Below are 24,487 nucleotides of genomic sequence, written 5' to 3' on the forward strand. Positions count from 1 at the left end.
TGGTAGTTAACCCTTGCATTATGTTACGGGTCAATTTGACCTGTTTCAGTTTTTGTGTTCATGACCCTAGATGAGGAAAAGTCACAAAATTTCATGAAGAAAAAGAAAGGATAACCAGTACTTTGGTCAACACAAAAACTGAAACGGGTCTAATTGACCCGTAACATAATACAAGGGTTAACAAATCATGCTAGTTAACCTTGTATTATGTTACGGATCAATTTGACCCGTTTCAGTTTTTGTGTTAATGACCCTAGATGAGGAAAAGTCACAAAATTTCATGAAGAAAAAGAAAGGATAACCAGTACTTTGGTCAACACAAAAACTGAAACGGGTCAAATTGACCCGTAACATAATACAAGGGTTAATGGTGTGTATTCTGTTAACATCATGCAGTATATTAACAATCAGTAACTAGTTCCACTTATTGGGTACCAAAAAGAACAGAAAAAAATACTACAGAAACTACGAAAGAACCAAGGAGCACGTCTGAGCTCTTCTTTCGTCATTGGTGTTTGTGAGCGACAAGAAGAAAAGCTCTGACTCGCTTGCGGTTAGATCATTTGGCGCCACCTGTTGGTTAGCACGAATAGCCTATAGGCTAATCCAGCCTCTCAGATCCTTAGATGTCCCTCAACCTGATTGCTGTGGACTTTTATTCTGAAAATAACGATGCCTTTTGGGTCCTTTCAACGTGTTGCTCGACCATCCATAAACATTCACTTTTGGAGTAGACACGGTACAAGTGTAGAGGTCAGCTGCCATGCACGCGCACGCACACACACACACACACAAACACACACACACACACACACACACACACACACACACCAACACTAAACTGTCACAAGCAGGGGGAGACCAGCTGTTCCTCATTTGCTGGAAGGCGCTGTTCCCTCCATGGGTTGGCTAGCATCGTCAAAGTCATTAAATCCCCCTGTGAACACAAGCGATGCTTTTTTTGGGGGGGGGGGGTTGCGGGCCGTGAGATACTTGTTTTGTATGTTGACAAAAACGCAGCAGTGGAAGGAGGCCATGTTTCAAAGGGGATCTGTAGGTGATCAGATGTCAATAACGATATCGGCATTGACCAATGTCCAAACAGTGGGCCCAAATAACACGGTGCCATACCCAAGCTTGGTCAGGTCTTCCGCATCGGCATCTCTCCGATCGAGCAGTAAGCTCGCTGGTTCTATTCTATTCTGAGACGTTTAGCAATTTGTCCAGGAGCAAACCTTGAACAGTTTAGCATCACCTTATGGTATAGCTATAAAAATAAGCTTTCTTGATTCTGTATAAAAACACAAAAAGTCAGCAATTTCAGCCTTTCAAATTCAACATTAGAGCAAAAGACTAAAAAATAGGAAAGAGCGGAAGTTGAAGGTTTGGTCTCAAAGTCCTGCTGTCAGCTCAGACAAAGACAAACACTTCCTGCTGCTGCAAAAGGAATATGACATCTTGGAGTTTTCCGTGTATCAATGTCCAGACTCCAAGGATTAGGTTGGCGTTTTTATGGGCATGCCACAGTATGCCATGCATACCATGCCTCCCCTGGACCCAACAGGCCTGCGTTCACACCGAGCATTCATGCTACGTTCTGTTTTGTTTGTGAAATCACTTCAACCCTGTTGGTTTACCTCAATTTCACGGACATTGTGGATTATTCCCAGTCTTAGTTGAGTCTTTCTGATTATTGATGTTGTTACAGGTGGTGGCTATCAATAACTACTTGCGAGAGGAAGGATTGCATGAATTAGTCGTTGACAAGTACGTGTGCCGTGGGTTTGACCTTAAGATTATTTTGCTTCTTTGGTTTTTATTTCTGTTATGAATAGTCTTGGTTAGTATGAACAACTTGTGAGGAGCTATGTTGTGTACAATTCTGGCCCAGTTCCCCAAATGTGTCGAGGACTTTTGTAAAACCCTAACGCTCCTTAGTCTAATTGTTAGCAGTTGGAAAGCATAGCCCTTAAACATACAAGCAGAAAAATGAAAATATGATTCAAGCTCATGCATTGGGTTACATAACACAACATTGACGGTTTCCAGATATTTTCAAAAAGTAACTGCCATACTTTGACAAACGTCCTACGTTATGAACACCACGCCATGGTTGGAATTCCACGTACGGTTCCAGAGCCCAACCCCCCAAGCACACATCCTCTTAATACACCTCACTAAGAAAAGCAAGATCTTCAGTGGATTATCTCCTGAAGTAAACCACGTGCCAGCTTCTGCAGATGACATGAGTAGCTAGCTTGTCTAATCTCCAAGCCAATTAGCTCGTGACGTAGAAGTCACTCACCTGCACTGCTGCTCTGCAAGACGCCGCCAATGGACAGCTCCATGGAGAGGGGCGGCAAAAGGCGCTCACTACCGAACGTTGGTAGGAACGGGAACTGCTGCGACTTAGTCCAGACTCGACGGTTTAATGCCATTATTAACACCACTTACGGCCGCAGCCAACCAAGACGCCACCCGCCTCGGGGCCCGCCCACCATCTTCTACAAACAATCTAAAAGCTATTTCAAAAGGTTCTAGCTTGAAACCGATTAGAGATAAAAGGTATACGGTCATTGGTACGACCCAAAGTTTGGGATGGGAGTAAATCATCTAAGGCCATATTATGATGTCACCAGGCTCGGAACTTGTCAGATCCCCGTCTACAAGAAACCAGCAAGATCCACTAGTGTTACTCTTCCTCATCTCTCAAACACACCATCATCATCATCACTTACAGCAAGATCTTGAACAGCCCTGCTGCCTCAACCGCTGGTTATTGTACTCTCAGGTCTAATCTATCAATTAGAACTGCAGTTTTTTGTCAAGGACTGTCTCACCGATACGACGCTACGCCGCCATCCCCATGAACCCAAAACATGGTTTAAGCACTCGCTGGCCGTACACGGTAATTGAAAGTCTAAAACGTGAATACTTTGTAAACAAATGTAGTTTATATCAACGACATCTTGTGGTGTATTAACTACTACCGACTCTAGATTTGCTGAAATGGCTTATTATATCCAGCAATGTTGCAACTTAAAGGGTTAATCATAATCAGTCTTTGTGTCTGCCCCAGAAGAGGCTCTTCACTTGCCTTCGCATGAAAAAGCACTCTCTCGACAAGTAAACTGCAACAAAGACCAGAATAATTATTTTCACTCCATTTCCCTGGCTCCAAGCAAGGAAGAAAAAAACGACATAAATGCACAATGTTTTTTTTTCCCCATTTTCTTTAAAAACGTGAAGATTATCTACCTCTGATTACCACCAGAGCCGAGGTTGCCTGGCAACACACAATTAAGAAGTATGCCTTGTGATTGTCTGCGAGGCCTGCCCGTTATCAGATGAAGTTACCCAAGCAACAAATATCAGCTTCATGCAAATGAGCTTGTTGTGCTGTGAGGGTATTAAAAAAAAAAAGCCTGGTGATTTTTTTTACACTTCCTTTCTCATTTCTTTGACAAATGAAGGAAAGCCTTTTTGCCAAACTAAAATGAATTTAGAAGTCCATCAACAGTCTGGAGAACCATTACAGAGTCAGAAAGACTAAACAACTACAATAGAAAAGAAGGAATCCAGTGTAGAGAAACATTAAAAAAAAAAGAATCCATTGACATAAAACAAGATTTTCAAATACCAATTATGAAAGAATAAAAGAAAATTGGTTAAATATTATATTACGGAAGGTCAATAAAAGCAAGAGAAGTATGCCTTTAATACCTTTTTAAAACTACTATTTCGGTTGCAATGTTCCTGTCAGAGGTGACAAACAACCTTAAACGAAGCAAAGCAATGCAACCGCGAGCAACAAGGTGTCTATAAAAACATCCTCCTATAATAGCCTATGGAGGCATGTATCCAATTAGGCTAATTGGATTGGAAGGCGGTTAAGCATCCTATTAGGAGAGAGTGCGGGGTAAAATAGCGACAGCAATATGTACCCAGGGTAAAACAAGTTGGATGTTTTTTACATAGTTACTCACTTATAGTTTAGTCGACATAAAAGAATTATCATGGTTGAACATTGGAGGCCATCTTGTGAATAGTACTGGTCTAGTACTGGTCTAGTACTGGTCAGTTGCTACTGGCAAAGTAAAGCTAAAGGATCTAAAGCCAAAGAAGAAACTAGCGAGGAAAGCGAAGTTAAACATTACTTGTGTCAGGCGTGGCGGTCATGGTTGAGACAATGACAGGTGGACCCGTGCGCCGCCCGACCAGCTTGTTGTTGTTGTTGAAGTTCTGTGCTTGGAGAGACGAGGCACAAGTCGCAGGAGCGATGCTATTTTCAGGAGCTACGCTCATCCCCTTCCGAAGAAGTTGTGGGCTGTGCAGGGGGCTCTGAGCCGCGACCGGGGATGCTGGAGGAAGGTTGGGGGCTCGTTTCATCAGCTCCATAGGGGAGTAAGACCCGGAGAAGGTTTTGGGGGCAGCTCCGGGGGTGCCCGGGGCCGGCGGAGGCTGTTGGCCAAGAGCAGACATGGCGATGCCAGTGTGGGCGTTGTACATGGAGAACGGTCTTCCCTGGGTCACAGCATTGCTGTATCCTCCGGGGCTGACGGGGAAAGCTCCGGTTGCCAGGGTACGAGATCCTGGATAGGTGGTGGTCTCCAGGAGGTGTTGGGACGGAGCGCTGCTGGGTCTTCTCCCGAGAAACTCTCCCATTCTGGGAGATACCGTTTGAATGGTGGTGGGGGGTTGCTGCATCAGGCCGGGATCCATGCTCAAACCTTGGGCCGGCACGTAAAAGTCATTGCGGTGGCTGAAGCTACTGGATCGGGTCCGTGTCCCGGTCCCGCCAGTCTTGCAACTGAGCACGACACGGGAAAGAACGCGAGCCTGGGCCAGGTTTGGAGCAACTGAGCGAATGTCGTGGTCCTCCATCATACCAAGCATGGTGGCGGAATCAAACCCGTGTTGCAGCAGAAGGGTGATGGTGCTCTCAGCCAGACCTTCGGCTCGCAAAAAGGCCAAAAAGGCAGGGTCCACCATCTTCTTGGGGTCGGTGGCGCCAGGGAGGTGAGGAGGCACGTTGGACGACATCCCAGCTGTGGACGCCATCATGGCTGAGCTGAGATCATAGCTGGGATCATAAGGAAGTCTGTGAGAGGGTACGGCACCAACAGCACGAGGGAGAGCTCCGTCCATTCCCTGAGAAGCCGGGTCCACCACGGAACTGGTGGCAGCTGACTGACGGGGGTCCAGAGACAAGCAGCTGAAGTTGTCCAACGTGTGGTGAGGAGCGTTAGACGACTGCTCGGCTCCGTGAGTCGGGAAGGAGGTCTGAGGTCTGTAGGCTGAAGTAGGAAGCGAGGTGCCGGCGATACGCTGAGCGTCCAGGATAATCTTAGATCCCAGACTTTCTCTGTACAAACGGCTCAGCTCATGAACAGGAAGAGGAGGGGGTGGAGGGGGAGGCGGCGGAGGCGGGGGCGGAGGCATGGGCATAGGTGTAGAACCGGAGGTTTGTCCGGTAGGTGTGGCCCTTCCTTGCACTTGATCCCATGAAGGCCTCAGCTCTGTCACACCGTTCCCATAATGGAGGGCTGATCTCGTGAGCAGGTGCTGGTTCGCCCTACAGAACCCAGACCCTTCAGGTGGAGTGGGGTCTGCCTGAAGATAACCCCGAGGTGGTCCAGAACCCCGGCTGGACATTGCTTCCTTGGAGTAAAGGCTGTTGTTGATATCAGGCTTCTTCATCAGCTGCTGCCCCGGTCCTTGGAACTGAAGACCCTGCGACCCCCCGACCGGAACCTCAAGATCCAGGTGATGTGGAAAGCCTCTTCCACTTTCTCTTCCAGCTAATGAAAATAAATTCCGACGTTCGGGAACGGTACCGCAGTAGTGACAAGGACTTCTAGCGTGGTCTCTCTGGCCCTCAGTCCATTCTGGACCACCCTGACCCAGAGAGCCACCAAAACACGACTGCTCGCTGGAGTTGGGCATGAGTGAAGACAAAAAGGACACCTATAGGAGCGGGAAATGGATCCGGGTGTTGCATTCCAAGTCTCCGATTACATTCCGGCCTATGAAAAAGGGAGGAGTGGACGCAGGCATCACCTGATCTGCGGCTGTAGGTTCCCCCCTTCTCCCTTCACCTTTAAGTACACGCTATCATGTGGCTACCTGCTGGCTCCAAACTAAATTATTCAGCCGTGGTAACGTTAGAACCCCGTGACAGGAACATTGCAAATAAACAGTTTAAAGAGGAGCGCCCCCCCCACTGGTGCAAATGAAGACATTGGGGTGAAACACATGCTGGACATACTGGGAAGAACGAGAGTCAGTAATCCATGTACGCCATTGGCAGGGGCGGCCATCCATACAAGTTGCCACTGGGGGATTAGTGGCAAACTAAAACCTGCTTAAATCCCTTGGTCCCGGTGACATCACTGGACCAGATAGCGTACTCTGCTTATGAAGCCTGGAGTGGAGCTAACTTTGGAACTTTGTTTCTGTCCCACAGATATTGGCTGAAGAAACGCTGACACCCCAATGTTTGATCCCGGTCGGGTGGATCGTCTTGAAATTTCTCACAAAGCTCCATACAATGCAGCCACTGTAACTTTAGGGTGTTCAGCCAAGTCACAAATTTAAGGCAGTGGTTCTCAATGATTGTCTGTTATGCCACAACTTGAGGACAGAAACGCCCGCAATTTGAAATACAGTTAAGAAACTGTAAAAAATATGTATTTATTTATCTGTGCTGTTTGTACAAGGCAGCAAAAACAGGAGAAGAAAAACTGATAAACGTGTTTGCAAGTGGACAGCTTTGACTTTCCACCGTGACAACTACTTTCTATGTTACTTCCAATATTTCTAACAAGACATACACATAAGGGGGGGTGAGTTTTTTTTTTTTTTTTTAAGGCAAGTCCCGAGGGACATAGACTGGATGCGACAGCTTGACAGAGACGGGCTAAATTTATTGTGTGACAGGAACCACGTTGGCTTTTTACATTAGAACGCCCGTCAGGTCTCGGCTTCTTTTAAAGTGATGCAATCATGGCGTAAGAGTGACTTATTTTGCAAAACAAGCCACTGGAACTAATTGGAAACAATTAACTAGGTCATAACAAATGCAATGAAAAGAAGTTGCTGTTCCCCCGAAGCCCTTGAGCAGCCTATTTGTGGCTATACGTTCCGAACAAACATGAGATCTTTATGAGCAATACTAACTACATACGGTGGACTCTCTTAAGTCCAGCATGGGGGACGGGTGGGGTGTTCCCTTCCCTCGTGTCTCAAGTTGTGTACAGGGTAAGTCAGCTTGTTTCTTGTATTGGTCAACGAGCTTGAATTCCACACCCCCTTCTTTGACAACGCCTACTCTGTTATGATTGGTCCAAGCCCTTCATCCCCACACTCAGCATCGCTTAGAGCAGGGGTGGGCAAACTACGGCCCGGGGGCCACATCCGGCCCGCCAAGTGTTTGAATGCGGCCCGCCCGTTCTTTCCAAAGTATTTCATTTAAACTCAACATACAACCTGGCATCATGGCTTGAGTCGACCTTTTGATGGTTGAAGTAGCTGTTTTGTCAATTTGGTTATTTGATGTGGTCTGTTTTTTACAAAGTGCACCTGAATGAAGGGACATAAGCACATAATAATAATAATAATAATAAGAAGAAGAAGAAGAAGAACAATAACAAGAGGACCCAAGGACAGTTAATTTATAATGCACTTTACATCAAATAAATGATGTCAAAGTGCACATATAGCAGATTGTATGACACTTTTACAGATACAATAATTCCAGGTGGACTGTTACGGGTAATTTTGTTCAAATTAAATTTTGTTAAATCAATGCGGCCCGCGACTCAAAAAGTTTGCCCACCCCTGGCTTAGAGACACGCCCCCTTAGCCAGTTACATGATAATGCTAATGTAATAATAATGCTAAGGTACCTGCTTTAAATGTATTGTCTAAGTGTTGTTGTTGTTGTTAAACAGTAGAATAAAGTTCAACTAAACTCACTGTTTTGCTTCCATCGCTTTTTTTTTTTTTTTTTTTTAAATAGACAGTGTAGTGATAGGTCAGGGGTCGGGAACCTTTTTGGCTAACAAGGCCACATATTTTAAAATGTATATCCGTGAGAGCCTTATATATTTTTGAATAAAATGGAATACAACAAAATGTGTGCATTTTTATGTAAGACCAACAGTTTTAGATATTATGGGCTTTGATTTCATAGACCAGGTGAAAGGCTTGGTTCTGTAGAATTAGCTAGGTGACTATTTGACTAAAGGAGGAAAGTTTAAGTTTACAGCTCAATGACTCGGGTAGACTACCGCATTATGCAGTAATAATCCAGTTTTGGTGTTTGACCCCAGGAAAATACTGTCAGGACAACTGTTGTTATCCAAACACTGGACGGTGATGATGTGTGATCATCAGTCAAACGGCAGCTAATGTACCCAATGCTGAACACTGGCCCGTAAAAAGCAAATAAGCCCCAAAATAATTGAATGAATCAGATGATCATCTGATTGTCAGCAGTGGAAGACACCAGGTTCTCCCACTTGGAAGCCACCAACTCTATGTATGTGCTACCAGAATCGTCAACATAAAACCCCGATCACCAGGACTGGCAACCTTTACAAGGTTTTAGAATAGAGATAGTTTGACCCTGGAATGGTTCTTTCTATTTCCATTATTTCCCTACGGGAAAATGGTTGCTTAATTCAAAGAAATCAGATGAGCGTCCCATATGTGTTTAGCCTCAGAGTCCTTGTCACTGCTCAGGTCTCAGAACTATAAACCACTCTAATAATCTCTGTCTATTCACCGTCACCGACAAGAACTTGAGCATGACAAAATAATAATAATACAATCCCAAGTATCAGCGGGCTGGTGTTGCTAAAGCTGCCATGTCAAGTGATTCATTTCCCTCAGTTCATAAGCAAGAAGACACTAAATTTATGCGGTACGCCTTCCCTGATATGCCTCTCATGAGAAGTGCTCCATAATGAGGTGAGCATGTTATATTACACCCATGCAACAGGGAGCCTGCACATACTAGCATGAATAATACAAGAAAGGGGACTCCGAAGTGGAATATTCGGTGCCAAGTGTAGCACAGTCACAAAATAGCAGCAACGCCGTCGTGCCTTTGGAGCAATGTGGCCGTCTTTCCAGGGCGGGGGTGCGAACGGGATTGGCATGATTAGGTAGATGCGGCTCTACACTCCTGATCGAGGAAAGTTTTATGGGGCTGTCATGGATGAAAGCATGGCTGGGGGAACTTGGAATTTCTGTTCAATTACCGTGATTGTACAGTACATTAAAGCCTTCATCTTGTGGACACTTCCTTGTTCTTCTTCATACGTGGTCGCCGGATCATATTTAGGTTTGCTACGCTAGAATTAGCGGTGTAATAATGTGGCATTATCATGGTTTGGTGCATACCTTGTTTTGTTATGTGTATGTATGTATATACTGTATATACGTATATATTGTATTAGCGCTGCTCCGGTCGATCAGCCACCAATATCGGTGGCAAACCCAAACACCGATCGAACTATCGTGATCTCATCATCCGTCAAGCAGATGCTAAAGCCCCGGTCCCAACATGAGAAATTTGGGAATGAGTACCGCCTCAGTACGGATTTGGGATCATGCAGACACTATGTAGCTTTTAGTGCAGGAGGAACTTTTGTTGTGTGCACGGCAGCGTCGGACTCCAGATGACGTGTGACAAGTGAGTGACCTACTTTTCAACCGAGTTTTCAGTTAATCATTTCCGAAAATACGAAATAAATGCATCGTGAACTACAAAACGCGACTTGTGGCACTGCCCTTGCCCAAAGGCGGGGCTGCACTGTACATTAGTCCCTCGTTTATCGCAGTTAATTGGTTCCAGACCTGACTGTAATAAGTGAATTTCAGCAAAGTAGGATTTGTTTCCTAATTAGAGCATATAAAACCTGTTGACAACCTTCTAAATACAGTTTTAACATCATCATCAATACCAGACATGGTAACGATTGTGTTGTCACAGTCGAGATTCCTTCATAGCGTTGCACATTTGCACGGATGGGAGATTCCGAGGCTCCATGACAAACAATGGAAAGCCAGACAACCTGACCAGTCCAGCTACCACGGATTGAAAGCTCTGAGAATACAAAGACCCGGAAGAATGAGAATATTCCCAGGCAATGGCCAGCCAGGTCATTTCACCGATGAAGACTTTTTGTCTCCCATCTTAGCGGTTGCAGCTCGTTCTCGCACTCCGCCTGCCTGTCAAGCCAACGTCCCATACTGCATCACAGATGGAAAGACAGAAGGCAGCGGCGACGGCCCACTTGCTTTTGGAGAGGCGACGAGTGTGCAGCTGAGTGACAGAGAAGGGAGGTGGCAGATACGCAAGGAGGGAAGATTAGCACCGTTGGGGCAAATGAAAAGAAGTCAATCATACACGGGAAACCTGCTTTGGCATTGGTGTCCATCCTGACTGCTGTTCGATGCCATCGTTAAGATACAGGAAGGCTTCTCAGGGAATAGTCATTCATTTTCTACCGCTTAGCCTCACTAGGGTGCTGGAGCCTATCCCAGCCTATCCCACCCTGGACTGGTGGCCAGCCAATCCCAGGGCACATATAGACAAACAACCATTCACACTCACATTCATACCTATGGACAATTTGGAGTGGCTAATTAACCTAGCATGTTTTTGGAATGTGGGTGGAAACCGGAGTACCCGGAGAAAACCCACGCATGCACGGGGAGAATATACCGAGTGTGGAATTGAACTCAGATCTCCAAGCTGTGAGGCCTGCATGTTAACCACTCCACCGCCGTGCAGCCTCTCAGGGTATAATATGATATCAAATATCAAATATGATATAAAGCACACTTAGATCAGTCAGTAGAGAGCAATCCCAGGGGTGGGCACACTACGGCCCGGGGGCCACACCTGACATGTTATATTACTCATGACTAGTTTATGTAGCTAAGTAGCTACATGTAGCTAAGCCATGTTCCGTCATGTAACCCAACATGAATAAAAATGCGCTTCTGATTAAAACACCATCAAGATCACAACATCTCCAATCTGAACCAAAAGGCGGAAAAAAAACCTGACTGAGTCTTCCCTTCTGACCACTCAGCCCAGTCCAGGCACTAAGTCGGAAACGTGGAGAAAAAAAAAAGGACCTGAGGCGGGGCGGGATGCGGTCCAAGCAACATCAATCATTAGCTCGTCAGATGACACCAATATGTCTTCCCAGCCGATATTGAACGAGAGAGAACACCCTGTCCATCCCATATCACGCTCAAGTTGATGCTTTGATAAGAGCAAGTATGGAGCTGATTTCCATTCCAATGAAAACACCTTGTGTTAGTAGTACTAGTAATAGTACTACAGTAAACCTCGGATATATCGGAAATTCGCTCACAACGGACAGATAAAAAAAGAACCGATTTTTCTGTAATGCATTTCCAATAAAAATTCACTGCATATATCGGATTTTTTATAACGGATTTCGCCTATTTCGGACAAAATCTCCAGTCCCGTTCCAATGCATTTCCATGAAATTTCCCTCGCATATATCGGATGGCCGCATCGTGGCGCTCCGATTCGCCGAATCGTGACCGGCCGCTATACGACGTCATTTGCAGCGTTTGCAGCGTTGCCTGCGCGTCCAGGTACATTGGAAACATAGTCAAGGAAGTGCCTTTTTATAACGGATCAAATCCGATTCACGCATATACCAGATATACATAAATCCGATATATGCGTAAAACGGACATTTCCCAACGGATTTCGCTTATATCGGACAAAACCAGTGGGAACAATTGAATCCGATATATCCGAGGTTTACTGTAGTACCAACACAAAAATGTCCCTTCCAAAGAGGTTCCTCACTTGAAATGCTCCCACAGTTGCTCCACCTTACACTTGGTGGTTAACTCCTCTGGCTTTATACTTGAGTGAAGTTGCCCCCCCCCCACCTCATTGAAAACTCTAATAGTCTCATTTGTTTGGCTGCTTTCATTTTTGAGTTATTACAGTTTGTAACATAGGTCAACCAAAGCCTAAGATTTAACCCGCGACTTAAATCTTCTTGAAACATTGGGAAAAAAAGCCAAAACTCTTTCAAACCGTTTAAGGCGACAGGGGCGAACAAAAGACACTTGGCTACGGCAGAAAGAGCCTTGTCTCCCCCCCCCTTGAAAGGGACCGAGGAAGAGGAGCATCACCACCGTCACCGCTTCATCTGCTCGTGCCGCCGCCTGCCAACAGTCGGCCGTGGTTGAAGTGTGAACCTGGATGGAGATGAGTCAGGATGGTGAGGATTTTACCTGACGCCAGAGACAATAACCTTGTTTCATGTTTGTTTTCTCCGCCTTCTGCTTCAGATAGTCGCCATGGCAGCTTTATCGCGCCGCTACGTGCCATCGGCGGCACAACTTTGCCTGCTCGCTGGCTCGCCAACAAATAGCAATCTGCTCACCGTAGCGTCCGTGTGTGTTGTTTCACTGCACCTGTTAACATGTCTCAGCAGTGCGGCCGTCGTGGGCTCGGCGCCGCCTGCACCCTCCCTCTCTGGGCCCTCAGGAATGACTAACTAGCTCAGCTGTCTGATGTGCGGCAAACAACAGCTGGATGCGCTAATCAGGATGGATTGGCAACAACGCGTGGCGCACCTGCGCTACAATATCATCATCTTATATTACTGGATCCCGGCCGGGACTGAAGGATGCTCCCGCTGTGGCGCACCGTCCATGTGTACTGGATTCACGACCTTTGGTCTTTTATTAACTGATTTATTCATTCATTCATTCATTTTCTACCGCTTTTTCCTCACGAGGGTCGCGGGGGGTGCTGGAGCCTATCCCAGCTGTCTTCGGGCGTAAGGCGGGGTACACCCTGGACTGGTCGCCAGCCAATCACAGGGCACATATAGACAAACAACCATTCACACTCACATTCATACCTATGGACAATTTGGAGTGGCTAATTAGCCTAGCATGTTTTTGGAATGTGGGAGGAAACCGGAGTACCCGGAGAAAACCCACGCATGCACGGGGAGAACATGCAAACTCCACACAGAGATGCCCGAGGGTGGGATTGAACCCTGGTCTCCTAGCCGTGAGGTCTGTGCGCTAACCACTAGACCACCGTGCCGCCATTTATTCATTCATTCATTCATTTTATACTGCTTATCCTCAGGGGGGGCGGGGCTGCTGGAGCCTATCCCAGCTGTCTTCGGGCGAGAGGCGGGGTCCACCCTGGACTGGTGGCCAGCCAATCACAGTCTGACATACACAAGCATTTATTTAAGTGTTAAATGGCTCATTCAGGCTTATGTTTACTATATTGGGTAGCATGAGTATAAAGCCATTTAAAGCCAACATGAATATATGACTATAAATATATACATATATGAATAAAACCTGACACAACTGTACCAGCTAGCCTGGGAGAGCGCGGCTAGAGCGAGCTAGCTATGCTAAACTGCAGCATCCAGGAAAGATGACTATTCCCTGTGACGTACATTCTGTGCCATTCATGCGCTAAATTACTTTTTTGGTTTGTTTGCATCTTAACTCCACAACACTCAATTCCCGTGTGCTGCGCATTAAAAAAAAAAAAGGGAGGAAGTGTTTCTTTCGTCATGTATTTACTCATCACCAAGGGGTCACAAAAAGGTCGCAGATGGAATGCGCCTCCACAAGTCCGCCGAGGAAGCCACTTGTGCCACGAATACACAGCATGGACTCATTTGTTAACACTCAAGACTCTCTGTGACAAACGTAAACCAGGGATGTCTAAAGTGGGCCGCTAGCATCATGTCACAGGAAGCTGGTGTTGGAAAAATACATTTATTTATAATATTAATAGAGAAATAGGGGGAAAACTATGTTTTTAAATTGATGCATTTGAAGTATTATTATAATTGCTGCAGCCCTACATGGCACTAAGGCCTCGCTTTGAACACCACAACCTAAAACATACACAGCAGGGGTGGGCAAACTTTTTGACTCGTGGGCGAAGTTGAGTTAACAAAATTGTTCGGGGAGCCAGAATATATATTTCACACTCATACACTATTTTATGCTTATAAATATAACAGTCCGTATTGAATTATTTGTCTAATTTTATTTGTAAAAGTGTAAAAAAAATGTTTTTTTTTTTACTAAATAAGACAGCTGACTTGCAAGTCATGTATGTTAAAGGCGACGTCTTGCATGTTAAAAAAATACCGGTGGGCCAGATTCAAACACTTGGTGGACTGCATGTGGCCCCCGGGCCATAGTTTGCCCACCCCTGATATACAACATCCGACTCATGGAGTAAAGATGTCTGCGTTCTCATGTTCTCACGGTAATCTGAGGTTTAGAGATTGTCCATCAAATAGAGCAAAGCGGTAATCATATTTACAGAACCCACAATGGATGACTGACAGGTCAACACTTGCTTGCGTTGGTATTCATCCCATTAAGTCCTAATTAGAGTTTACTAATTGAGTAAATAATAAGATACTGTATTTCCGATGTAGTTGAAGTACGCAAACCAGGATGATTACCTTCACAGATCCGGTCCAGCCGCTGCCTCTTCACTTTGTGTTTGTCTGTGAGAGACATGGCGTCAAAGGACAGCACAGCTCGGCTTGGCGGCGGCGGCGGCGGTGGGGGGGACGGGCCGGGGTGGGGGGGCCCTCTCCTCCTCAGGTGCAACGACTGCTAAGGTTCAAGACCACCTAGTGCACTGTCCGCACTGCTCCCCGGGGCATAACGCCTCGGCACATAAACCTGCGGGGAAACAAAACACAAAAAAAAGGTGCTTGAACTTGAATGCAACACAATGTAAGTCTGACACAACGAGGCTTTCAAGCGCCTGCTCGAATAGAAACCAAGTAGTCTGGTAAAGGAAGCGGTTCATCCTTGGAAAAGAACACACTCTCCCAAAGCAGCAGCACATGTAATGACACATTGTGACCACTAGAGGGTAGTTAACAGCCGCTTCGAGGCACATCTCACTTGTGCCATAACTCAATATAAAGCAATCAATGGCCATTTCTATTCACTGAGCAACTTTAATAAGGCATGTGTGCGGCGTGAAAACACTCCTCGCAGGTGCCTTATTTGCTAATCACTGGCACGCATGCAGCCAATTATACACAAATGTATCTTTGTTCAGGAGAAAACAAGCTTTTTTTTCTTTTTTATCAGCACACTGGCACGGATACAGTGCAACTGCAGCAAAATAGGAAAAAAAAAGCACACAACAAGGATTAATTGTTGCACTAAAAAAACTGCTTGTTCAGTAGCATGGAGGCAGCCTTCCTCGACAGACTACACACACGTTTTTGTCTGATGTAAGCAACGACAGAAAAGTTCTCAGTCAGAGGAAAGACACAAAATTTTACAAATGCGTCAGTTTTTTTTGTTTACAATGAATAATAATAATTAAGTTGAGGCTTGAGGGGTCATACAAAGGTCAAAGAGTCATACAATCTGCTACATGCGCTTGTATCCCTTTTATTCAGAAGTACTTCAAACATCAGACAACATCAAGATTGTTGTTTTTAAGACACCAGGAATATACAGTACATGAATAAAGGATATGCTATATACTATATGAACTATGAATGATCAAACATGTATTATTAAAGAGTATGCCAACCTCCTTTTTCACCTCCCACAGGTAGGTTACGTTATGCGTCACATGTTTGTTGACTTGTTTGTTTGGCGCCATGGCTGCGTGCGAAAAGATACTTCAAATATCAAAAGGTGGTAGCACATTGCCTGACTCTTGTACTGTATGTTAAAAGTTGAAATTTAATACTTTGGAAGCAACTGGCGGGCCGGGTGTGGTCCCCGGGCCGTTGTTTGCCCACCTGCAAACGTAACACTGTGTCTCTGCATTCGCTTTATAATGTTGCCACATGCTGTGAAACTCATACACGTACTACTGTTCTTCACAATGAACTCCGCCACCGTTAGTGCTGGTAATGCTGCAGGTACAACATTGGTTGTAAACAATCAAGATGGCCGCTCATCTCTGACAGCTTTAATATGTCGCTACTCGGCTGTGGGTGTGAAACCTATGCATGTACTGTTCAATGCAGTTCACGCTGGCTTATTACAATATTGGTTCTATTTGTGCTACAGTATGTTGGTTGATATACAGTACTTGTTTATAAATGAGCCTGCGGTTAAAGAGACTTCGCTTTAATAGAACGACCGCTCAGCATCCCAGCAGCTTTATCTACCTCTGCATGCACTTTAAAATGTTCCCACTCAGCGGTTGGAGTGAAAGTGATGCGTGTACTGTTGCTGCATTGTTGCTTACATTGAACTCATCAGCGCTGTTAATGCTGCCTGAGCAGTTTCCTCCTTACCACTATTACAACATTGGTTCTGTTGCCGCTACAGTATGTTTTACAGTATACTTGATTATAAATGACCACATGACTGAAAATGTTCCCACTCACTTGTGGTGTGAAACTCATGAGTGTACTGTTACCACACTGAGCAATGTGAACATTACTACTTTTACAACAGTGGTTCTGTTGTGTAATATACTTGTTAACAAATGAGCATGGGGTCCAAGGGTTATTATAAGAGTTACTCCAAAGATCATTATTAAATGCTTAAATGGTGGTTCAATAGTACAATACATCTGGAACAATAAAAATACAAATTGCCTAATAATTATGCACAAAATATACTATATATATAATATAATTTATAGCATACTTCAGAAGACATGCTTGGAGACAAATGGACATAAATATGAGAAGTCACTCAGCAGGCGTCTCTGGATGGAGTTTGTGCGGCTGAATTATTAAAAAAGGTCACGGCAACCTGCTAGCGCTCCTGGGAGGCGCAAAAGCGAAAGAAGTAGCGAGTGTACTACTACTACTATCAATTCTCACTCATATGCGTTGCTGTTTGGGAACTAAGTGGCTAAAGTCAACTATGCATTAGCCGGCATTGAGCCACGGGGTCTCTGCCAATAAATCACGCTGTAGAAGCGGAAAGAAGAAGACGTTCCTATAGCTGACAGCAATACATCACTGTGACATCGGTCTAGTGTCTACACAGAAAGAGATCAAATATATGTCCGTCTTTATATCGATGAGACTCGCACGACCGCCAGAAAATACTGCAGTATATTATCATTTGTCCGCTGGATGAGGACTTTCACTTTTATATGACATAATCACATCCCCCACGTAGCGGCTCGCATGTTCTCATTTCATTGTGTGGCTAACCAGCCTTTGAAAAGCCGTTTGAAACCAGCATCTCCAGCTGTACTTCAAAGACTCGCACTCCAGATCAAAGTGTCCAAAGTGCGGTCCAGGGGCCATTTGCAGCCTGCAACTGTATTTTTTTTTAATTGGCCTGAGGTACAACAGCAAAAACCTGCGGTGATTTTACCACAACAATAGCAAAATATTCACAAATAAAGTTAAATATATACAGTAGGGTGAAAAAATGGCTGCCCCCTTCCTGATGTCTTATTTTTTGGCATGTTTGTCACACTTCATTCATCATTCATTCATTTTCTATCACAAGTAAAAATAACAAGACCAGGAAGATTAAACGAGAGACGGACATTAGCGGTTCAATGAGTTATATTAAGTTGTATTACGCAACAGCAACAAGTACGCCACAGCAGTAAAACATGTTTGTTTCTGGAAATTGAAAAGAATATGGACATGTTTTGTGGTGTGAAATGACGAAAAGTCATCCTCCGAGTGATGCAATGACCAAAGACGAAAAAGTCATGCTGCGAGTGATGAAACAAAAGATGAAAGTCATATTTGCGAGTGACGAAATAACCAAAAAGTCATGCTGTGAGTGACAAAATGACAAGTCATATTATGAGTGATGAAATGACGAACAAGTCATGTTGCGTGTGATGAAATGACAAAAGAAGAAAATGAAAATGTTTAATCTGCACCGGATTGGGATATTTAAAACGGCTCATTGGTAACGGTTTGTTTTTAACTCATCATTTTTGTCGTGCGTTGGGGGGGAAAAAGGAGCCAGAAGAACAACAATACGACGATACAGCTGAATTTGTTGAAAAGCTCAGCATGCCTCTACAGAGACTGGAGTGCGAGTCCCCGCAAAGCACATAAGCAAATAAAACATCTTAGTCAGACTTTAGAAATGCACCAAAAAAAAAAACCTATCATCGACATTTATTTTTTCAGAAGAAAATATCTCACTGACAAGCTTGTTTATCCAACTGATACGGAGATCCACCATTACCCTCTTGTTATTTCATATATTAAAAAAACAGTCTGAAACAATGGAGGCCATTTGAGCCGTCTTTGGGATACTGGAGTTCCTCCAGAGGTAAATCTGTCAGCGCCGTGCCAAAACAAAGAAAGAGAAAACAGGAAGGTGTGGTCACCCGGCAACATCAGCCGCACTCTACTATTAATATCCCCTTACATGCCCGGCTCCTCGGCAGCTCCTCGGCGGCTCCTCGGCCCCCCCTCGGGCATGTGAAAGTGTGATTTCCATGCACTAAATGAGGCCTGTGATAGCGTGGGCAGGTGACAACTTGAGCAATTAGAATTAGCGGGATATGCGAGCCAAAGTTAATTATTTTTTAAAAAATGTTTCCCACTTGCAGAACTGTTAAACTTGGAAAGATGCTTTTACTCATTACTAAAACTTGAACTATTTTACCAATTATAGGTATCAGAGGTGCCACAATGGTGTAAAGTTTGGGATTTATTTCCAATGTACTCATATTACTCCACAATCACCAGGTCAGCATAATGCATAATGAATGATAATTGATAACGTTGATTGATAACCTTAATAATAAATTGTCATATACACGCTTGTCTATTTCCAAAGTGGCAGGAGGAGCGTTCACTCGCTCACTGCAATGGTTTCAGCACCTTGCTGCATTTGTTCCATAGAACAATGGCATGAACAGAGTGAGCCCTTTAGTCACTTATACAGCCTCAGCGGGTGGAGGCGAGGCCGGTAGCATACACACAGAGTGCAGAAGAGTGTATGTAGCCTTGTAAGGAGTAAATGCAAGGTAATGTTGTAGAAATTAAATGTGTACTTTTCTTAACAGTAAGGGAAATACTCTAGGGACACATACTACTTTAAAAAGTCTTTTGCATGATAGGGAACCTTTCAGGCAGAGAGTCTACCAGGTACTATTTCCATCCGATCGATACACTCCTGTTTCTCCAGCAGTGGAGATTATCTGCGCAAAGCAGAAGCCTGAGCAGAAAAGGCTTCCCAGAAGAGGGAAATGCCTGCAGCATGCCAACCTGGTGAGCGGAAGGAAGGAAGGAAGGTGTGGCCCCCCCCCTCCTCACCAGCTCCGTGTCAACAAGAGGCCGGGCTCTGGTTCAGCCCGTCTGGCTCGGCTCAGCTCGGCTCCTCTCCTCTCCCATCGGGTCCATCCAGAAAGAGGAAGAGTGATTCATATCTTCCCAGTCCAGGAACTGAGGTTCTTCCACTCTCCCCGGAATGTGCCCACAAACAAACCTCACTGAGGATGGTCAACTAGCGGTGCTGTACTGGGCTTTGCACTGGGAGGGGGCCAAGTCAAATAATGTGCTGATAAAGTCCAGAGTACAAGCGGTGAGAGGAAGACAGAACCAGGCTGGAAAACAAGGCTGGAGCGAAGGGGGGGGGGGGGGCGACTCCCAGCCAGGAACGCTGGATAATTCAGGTTTGTTGCGATGTTGGATTTACTCCTATTTACTCCCACCAAGTTCATACCCGTTTAGTAAATATACCCAGTAAACCTGAGGTATTGGATGACATTAAAATACAGTGGTTAGCACGCAGGCCTCACAGCTGGGAGACCCGAGTTCGATTCCACCCTCGGCCATCTCTGTGTGGAGTTTGCATGTTCTCCCCGTGCATGCGTGGGTTTTCTCCGGGGTACTCCGGTTTCCTCCCACATTCCAAAAACATGCTAGGCTAATTGATGACTCCATATTGTCCATAGGTATGAATGAAGGAATGAATGAACCCGCTAACGTCCAATGGTGGCTCGCCGTCCTTCCATGTGTTAGGATTTCCAAGTCATTTTCAGAGGTCAACCTTCTGCTATCATAAAACCTTTATATTGTATCACCTATATATCCAACACTTTAAAGGAAAACTGCACTTTTTTCATAATTTTGCCCAACTGTTTGAACCGTTTATCTGAATCACTGCTACATTTTGTACGCCTTTAAAGCATCTGTAAAATGTGAGCAACACGGGCGGACATTCCGTCCCATTTCAGACCAAAAAGTGTCCACAAGGCAGCGACCATTTGTCCAATGATGACTAAAAATCAGTTTTACATGTACGCTACCATCTTTAACAAAGCATTTTGAGCATGCCATCGGGGGTGGGGCCAATTTGTGCTACAAATGAACCAGTGCTTTCAAATCGAGGAGCAGAGTGGGATACCCCAACTTTACCAAACAACTTTGAAGTTTCCTGACCTTCCGTATGCCCGTCCCCCCCAACCTTCATGCAAGTTGTTGCATTAATATCAAGCAAGGAGCTCGGAACGTGGGAATACGAGTGTAAAGTGTAACATCAGCCTCTGGAGCCTGCTCGTGTAAAAAGTGATTTAATTTCCGCGCAGATGCCCACGGGTCCATGGAAATGCGGGCTCAGCATAAACAGAACAGTGTGGAGAGTGGGGGGGGGGGTGCATTTGTTTGAGGAAATTGAGAGAATTACCACACTGCTGCAGCTCCATGCCTCACCCAAAGAGACTAGAAAAAAACAAGTCGGGTAGTTAAGTAACAGATCTCCACTTCAGCACCGAGGAGATGCTCCATCTTTAGCAAGGAGAGGACGTCGTCCCATCGGAATCAATTCCAGTTTAGGGCGGCTTTATCTTTGGAGCTGCCACCGCGCCGGCACGGCACAATAACTCAAGCAGGACGCTTTGAGGAGTGTGTGAGTTTGATCCCAGCGCCACGGTGATGAATGGCTGTTTTTCCCCTTTTGTTGCCCATCAGCACTTTTGATTCCGCAGTTAATCCGCCAGGCCAAGTGCACTCCACACCCCCGCCTCCGAAAACCCTCCACGGTCCACAGCTGGAAAACCGACATTAAACCAACCCGGAACCGCTCTTAATCTACCGGTGATAAATAGGCGTCACCGACACTGAGACCTGCCAACCTGGTCTTGGATAGCAGAGACCATTCCTGGTACCAGGGGGTGTCAGGTAATAAAAGGATTGTCAGGTTGTTCCACGTTCCGGGTTGTACGATGGCACATCCATATAATTTATGACTGATGGAGGGGAGGCTTTCTGCTTGGATGGTCTCAGGAAATTGATCTTCAGCCATCCCCTGGAAAGTCAACAATTCCTGGGAAGAGTACATAGATTTTAAGCGAAACGTGACAGGTTTGTGTTCTACCTAAGGGGCTATCTATGTCTACATGGCTTTTTCTTTTACTTGAAAACAATGTTAAGTAATATATAATATGACTGTATATACGTATATTCCATATATAGTTTATTATTTAGGCACATATTGACCACAACAAAGATGTTCCTACTATGTTTTATTTTGTTAAACATGCACCGGAATCACGTATCTGCACTGTTGGCATATGAGACCAGATTAAAGTACGCCAACCATCTTGTGCCGATGTTCACTTTGTACCTTATGAAAGTAAAACTGAAAAGTAAAGCCGTCTATGGCAGCATGCGTCAGGTTTCAATCACACCACTGTCTGCCATCTTTGTTTACACATTTTACATGGCTCTCTGTGCCCCTCTCGTGGCACCTAGCCAGCTGGCTTTGGTCCCACAGGAGCGCTACAAGTGGCTATTACCATCATGGGGTGCGTGCTAAATGACGTTTTTAAGTGTCACTTGACAATCTTACTCTCATGTTATCATTACGATACTAATAGCTCCAAACACCAGTTGTGTCCAAGTTGTTCAGCACAAACACATCGGGGATCTCATTTCGTAGGTCAGGCGCAGGCGGAGGCGCAGCACAAGGCAGGTTGGCCACGCCAGCGCACTTTGCAAATTTTGTGAGCAGCGCAGTCTGGCGCAGCGCGGCGCACCCACACCTCCATCCCTCCCAACGGCGCAGGTGGCAAAGAGGGATGAAAGAAGGCGAGAGAGGGCTTAACACAGGCGGGTGTCATCTTAACCAATCAAATGAATGGACAGGACGATCCAATTATGTTCATTTTTCTGCACTTTGTATTGAGTTGTGGACTTCTATATAGCAACTACACACAATAACCTGCACAAAAAGCTTTCTAGCTTTTACTACGCTACGACTGGACACACTCCCAAGTACTTCTGGACTGCTGCCGAAACAAACTTTCTAATTTCGTGGGTATAGGAGTTGATAATAAATGAATAAAGCCTTTGGAGAGCTAATTGAAAAGTGGTTAGGATCTACTGGTTGGAGACCCCCGACTCACAGTGTATGAACTCAAAGAATGGTAACGTAGGTTCATGTTTACGGAGTGCAGGCATAGCGTGTCCGACATTAATGCACCTTTCCCGGCGAGAAGAAGCCACCTCGCCCGGCCAACGCTGTGGTTCTCCTCACATCCATGGACGCACAGCGCTATAGGCGTGAACGCTCTCCTGGCCTACACTGTGGTTCTCCTCACATCCATGGACGCACAGCGCTAAAGGCGTGAACGCTCTCCTGGCCTACACTGTGGTTCTCCTCACATCCATGGATGCACAGCGCTATAGGCGAGAGCACGCTGCTTGCTTTAACTGCTTCAAGCCGCGATTAATTCAACATAATTGGCATCATTCTTCATGATTTAATCTTGCAGGGCTTTCCACCTGAATGCCTGCCGCCCTCCATGCCCTTCTTGTGCTTTAAATCTCAGACTAGCCATCAGGGATCAGATCAGTGGGATGCCTGGTCCTTGTGGTCATATTTTTTTTTTTAACACATGCACTTTAGATTCTCGGCTTGGCAGCGGCGGAGGGGCTACTAGTGGTCCTCTCGAGAGCTGTTCTACATACGCTGAACAAGAAGCGCAGCTTTGCGTGAAAAACCTGCAGAGACTCCAGCGCCATTTATCTCCCGGCTGCAAGGTTGGGCCAGGATTAATTGACTGAGCTGTGCGAGTGCATATGTGTTAGTGTTAGTAGCGGTCCCTTGAAGCGCCGTGCATTAATCGAGCCCGAGATGATGGGCTGTGGTAAAAAGCCGGAGAACAAGGGGCCAACCTTGTCTTGTGAGCTTGTCAGCGGGGGCTGGACTAAAAAGTGCCGCCACTGGCTCGGGCTCGCTCGAATGCAGTCAGTTAAACTGCGCTCAGGTCGTTGAAAGAACATTCATTCCAAGGTAATGTCTTGGCTCAGACTTGATCACACAAGGAATGTTTACATTTTTGATCAATTCTTTGAACTAAACACCCATTACTTAACATCATTTGTGGACACTCAGCAGTTTTTAAATGTATCAATGTATGAGATGGCTACTTTGGGAAAACTCAAACAAAAACGTGCAAAATACATCTTATTTAGTGTGTATCATAAGAGCAACGGCGAGAGCAACAGTTTGACGAATATTTCACAAAAACAGTCCCATGTGAAATTCATTCATTCATTCATTTTCTACCGCTTTTCCTCACGAGGGTCGCGGGGGGTGCTGGAGCCTATCCCAGCTGTCTTCGGGCGAGAGGCGGGGTACACCCTGGACTGGTCGCCAGCCAATCACAGGGCACATATAGACAAACAACCATTCACACTCACATTCATACCTATGGACAATTTGGAGTGGGCAATTAACCTAGCATGTTTTTGGAATGTGGGAGGAAACCGGAGTACCCGGAGAAAACCCACGCATGCACGGGGAGAACATGCAAACTCCACACAGAGATGGCCGAGGGTGGGAATTGAACCCTGGTCTCCTAGCTGTGAGGTCTACGCACTAACCACCAGACCGCCGTGCCGCCCCCCCCATGTGAAATGTTGTTGACAAATGAAAATATTTTTCTCTTGCAGGGAATCACCAACTCCAACCACTGCTGCCTGAGCTTGCCACGTAGGAAGATTTCCTCAGAGCTGTATGTGCCCATACAAGGAAGCGCGGCTCACTGTGACATCACAGAGAGCCAGTGTTCTCTGAAAGCAAGCATTGAGAGCCATCCCAAACTTCTTTCAGGGCTCACTTCCAAATGTACAAACCTCATTATCTGAAAGTTGGCATCGTTTCACGGGAAAATACAACATTCTAATAGCATTTATAGGTCAGAAAAATGGAAAAAGCATAATAAGTCCCCTTTAATGCTCAATGGGGTGAATGTGACTTATCAGTTCATTAGCTAAATCGATGCTGCACTGACGGAGTACAATTGAATCAACAATCACTAAAGCAGTTCAAGTCTCATCACTGTTATCCCTCACGGTTCTCCTCAACATGGGCCATTCATTTAGTCACTAGCCAAACGCATTTTATTTAGCACGGAATGTTTGAGGGGTCGCGGGGGGGTGCGCTTGTGTGTGTTGTGTGAGTGGGGGGGTGTCATGTGCCCCCG

The 24,487-nt window shown here is 45.5% G+C and overlaps 1 protein-coding gene across 7 annotated transcripts in view; it reads right to left on the reverse strand.

Moving 5' to 3' along the window:
- Positions 1-24,487, reverse strand: part of LOC131109984 (C-terminal-binding protein 2) — a 70,643-nt gene that overhangs the window by 25,550 nt on the left and 20,606 nt on the right. For 3 of the 7 annotated variants that reach the window (XM_058062591.1, XM_058062593.1, XM_058062592.1), the window contains exon 1: positions 4,158-14,517. In XM_058062591.1, coding sequence (XP_057918574.1) covers positions 4,158-5,946 — 1,789 coding nt within the window. In that variant the 5' untranslated portion in view covers positions 5,947-14,517. The other 4 variants (XM_058062595.1, XM_058062598.1, XM_058062596.1 and 1 more) reach the window with 3 other exon arrangements.

This window comes from Doryrhamphus excisus, chromosome 22, assembly GCF_030265055.1.
Source record: "Doryrhamphus excisus isolate RoL2022-K1 chromosome 22, RoL_Dexc_1.0, whole genome shotgun sequence".
Classification (NCBI taxonomy): Eukaryota; Metazoa; Chordata; class Actinopteri; order Syngnathiformes; family Syngnathidae; genus Doryrhamphus; species Doryrhamphus excisus.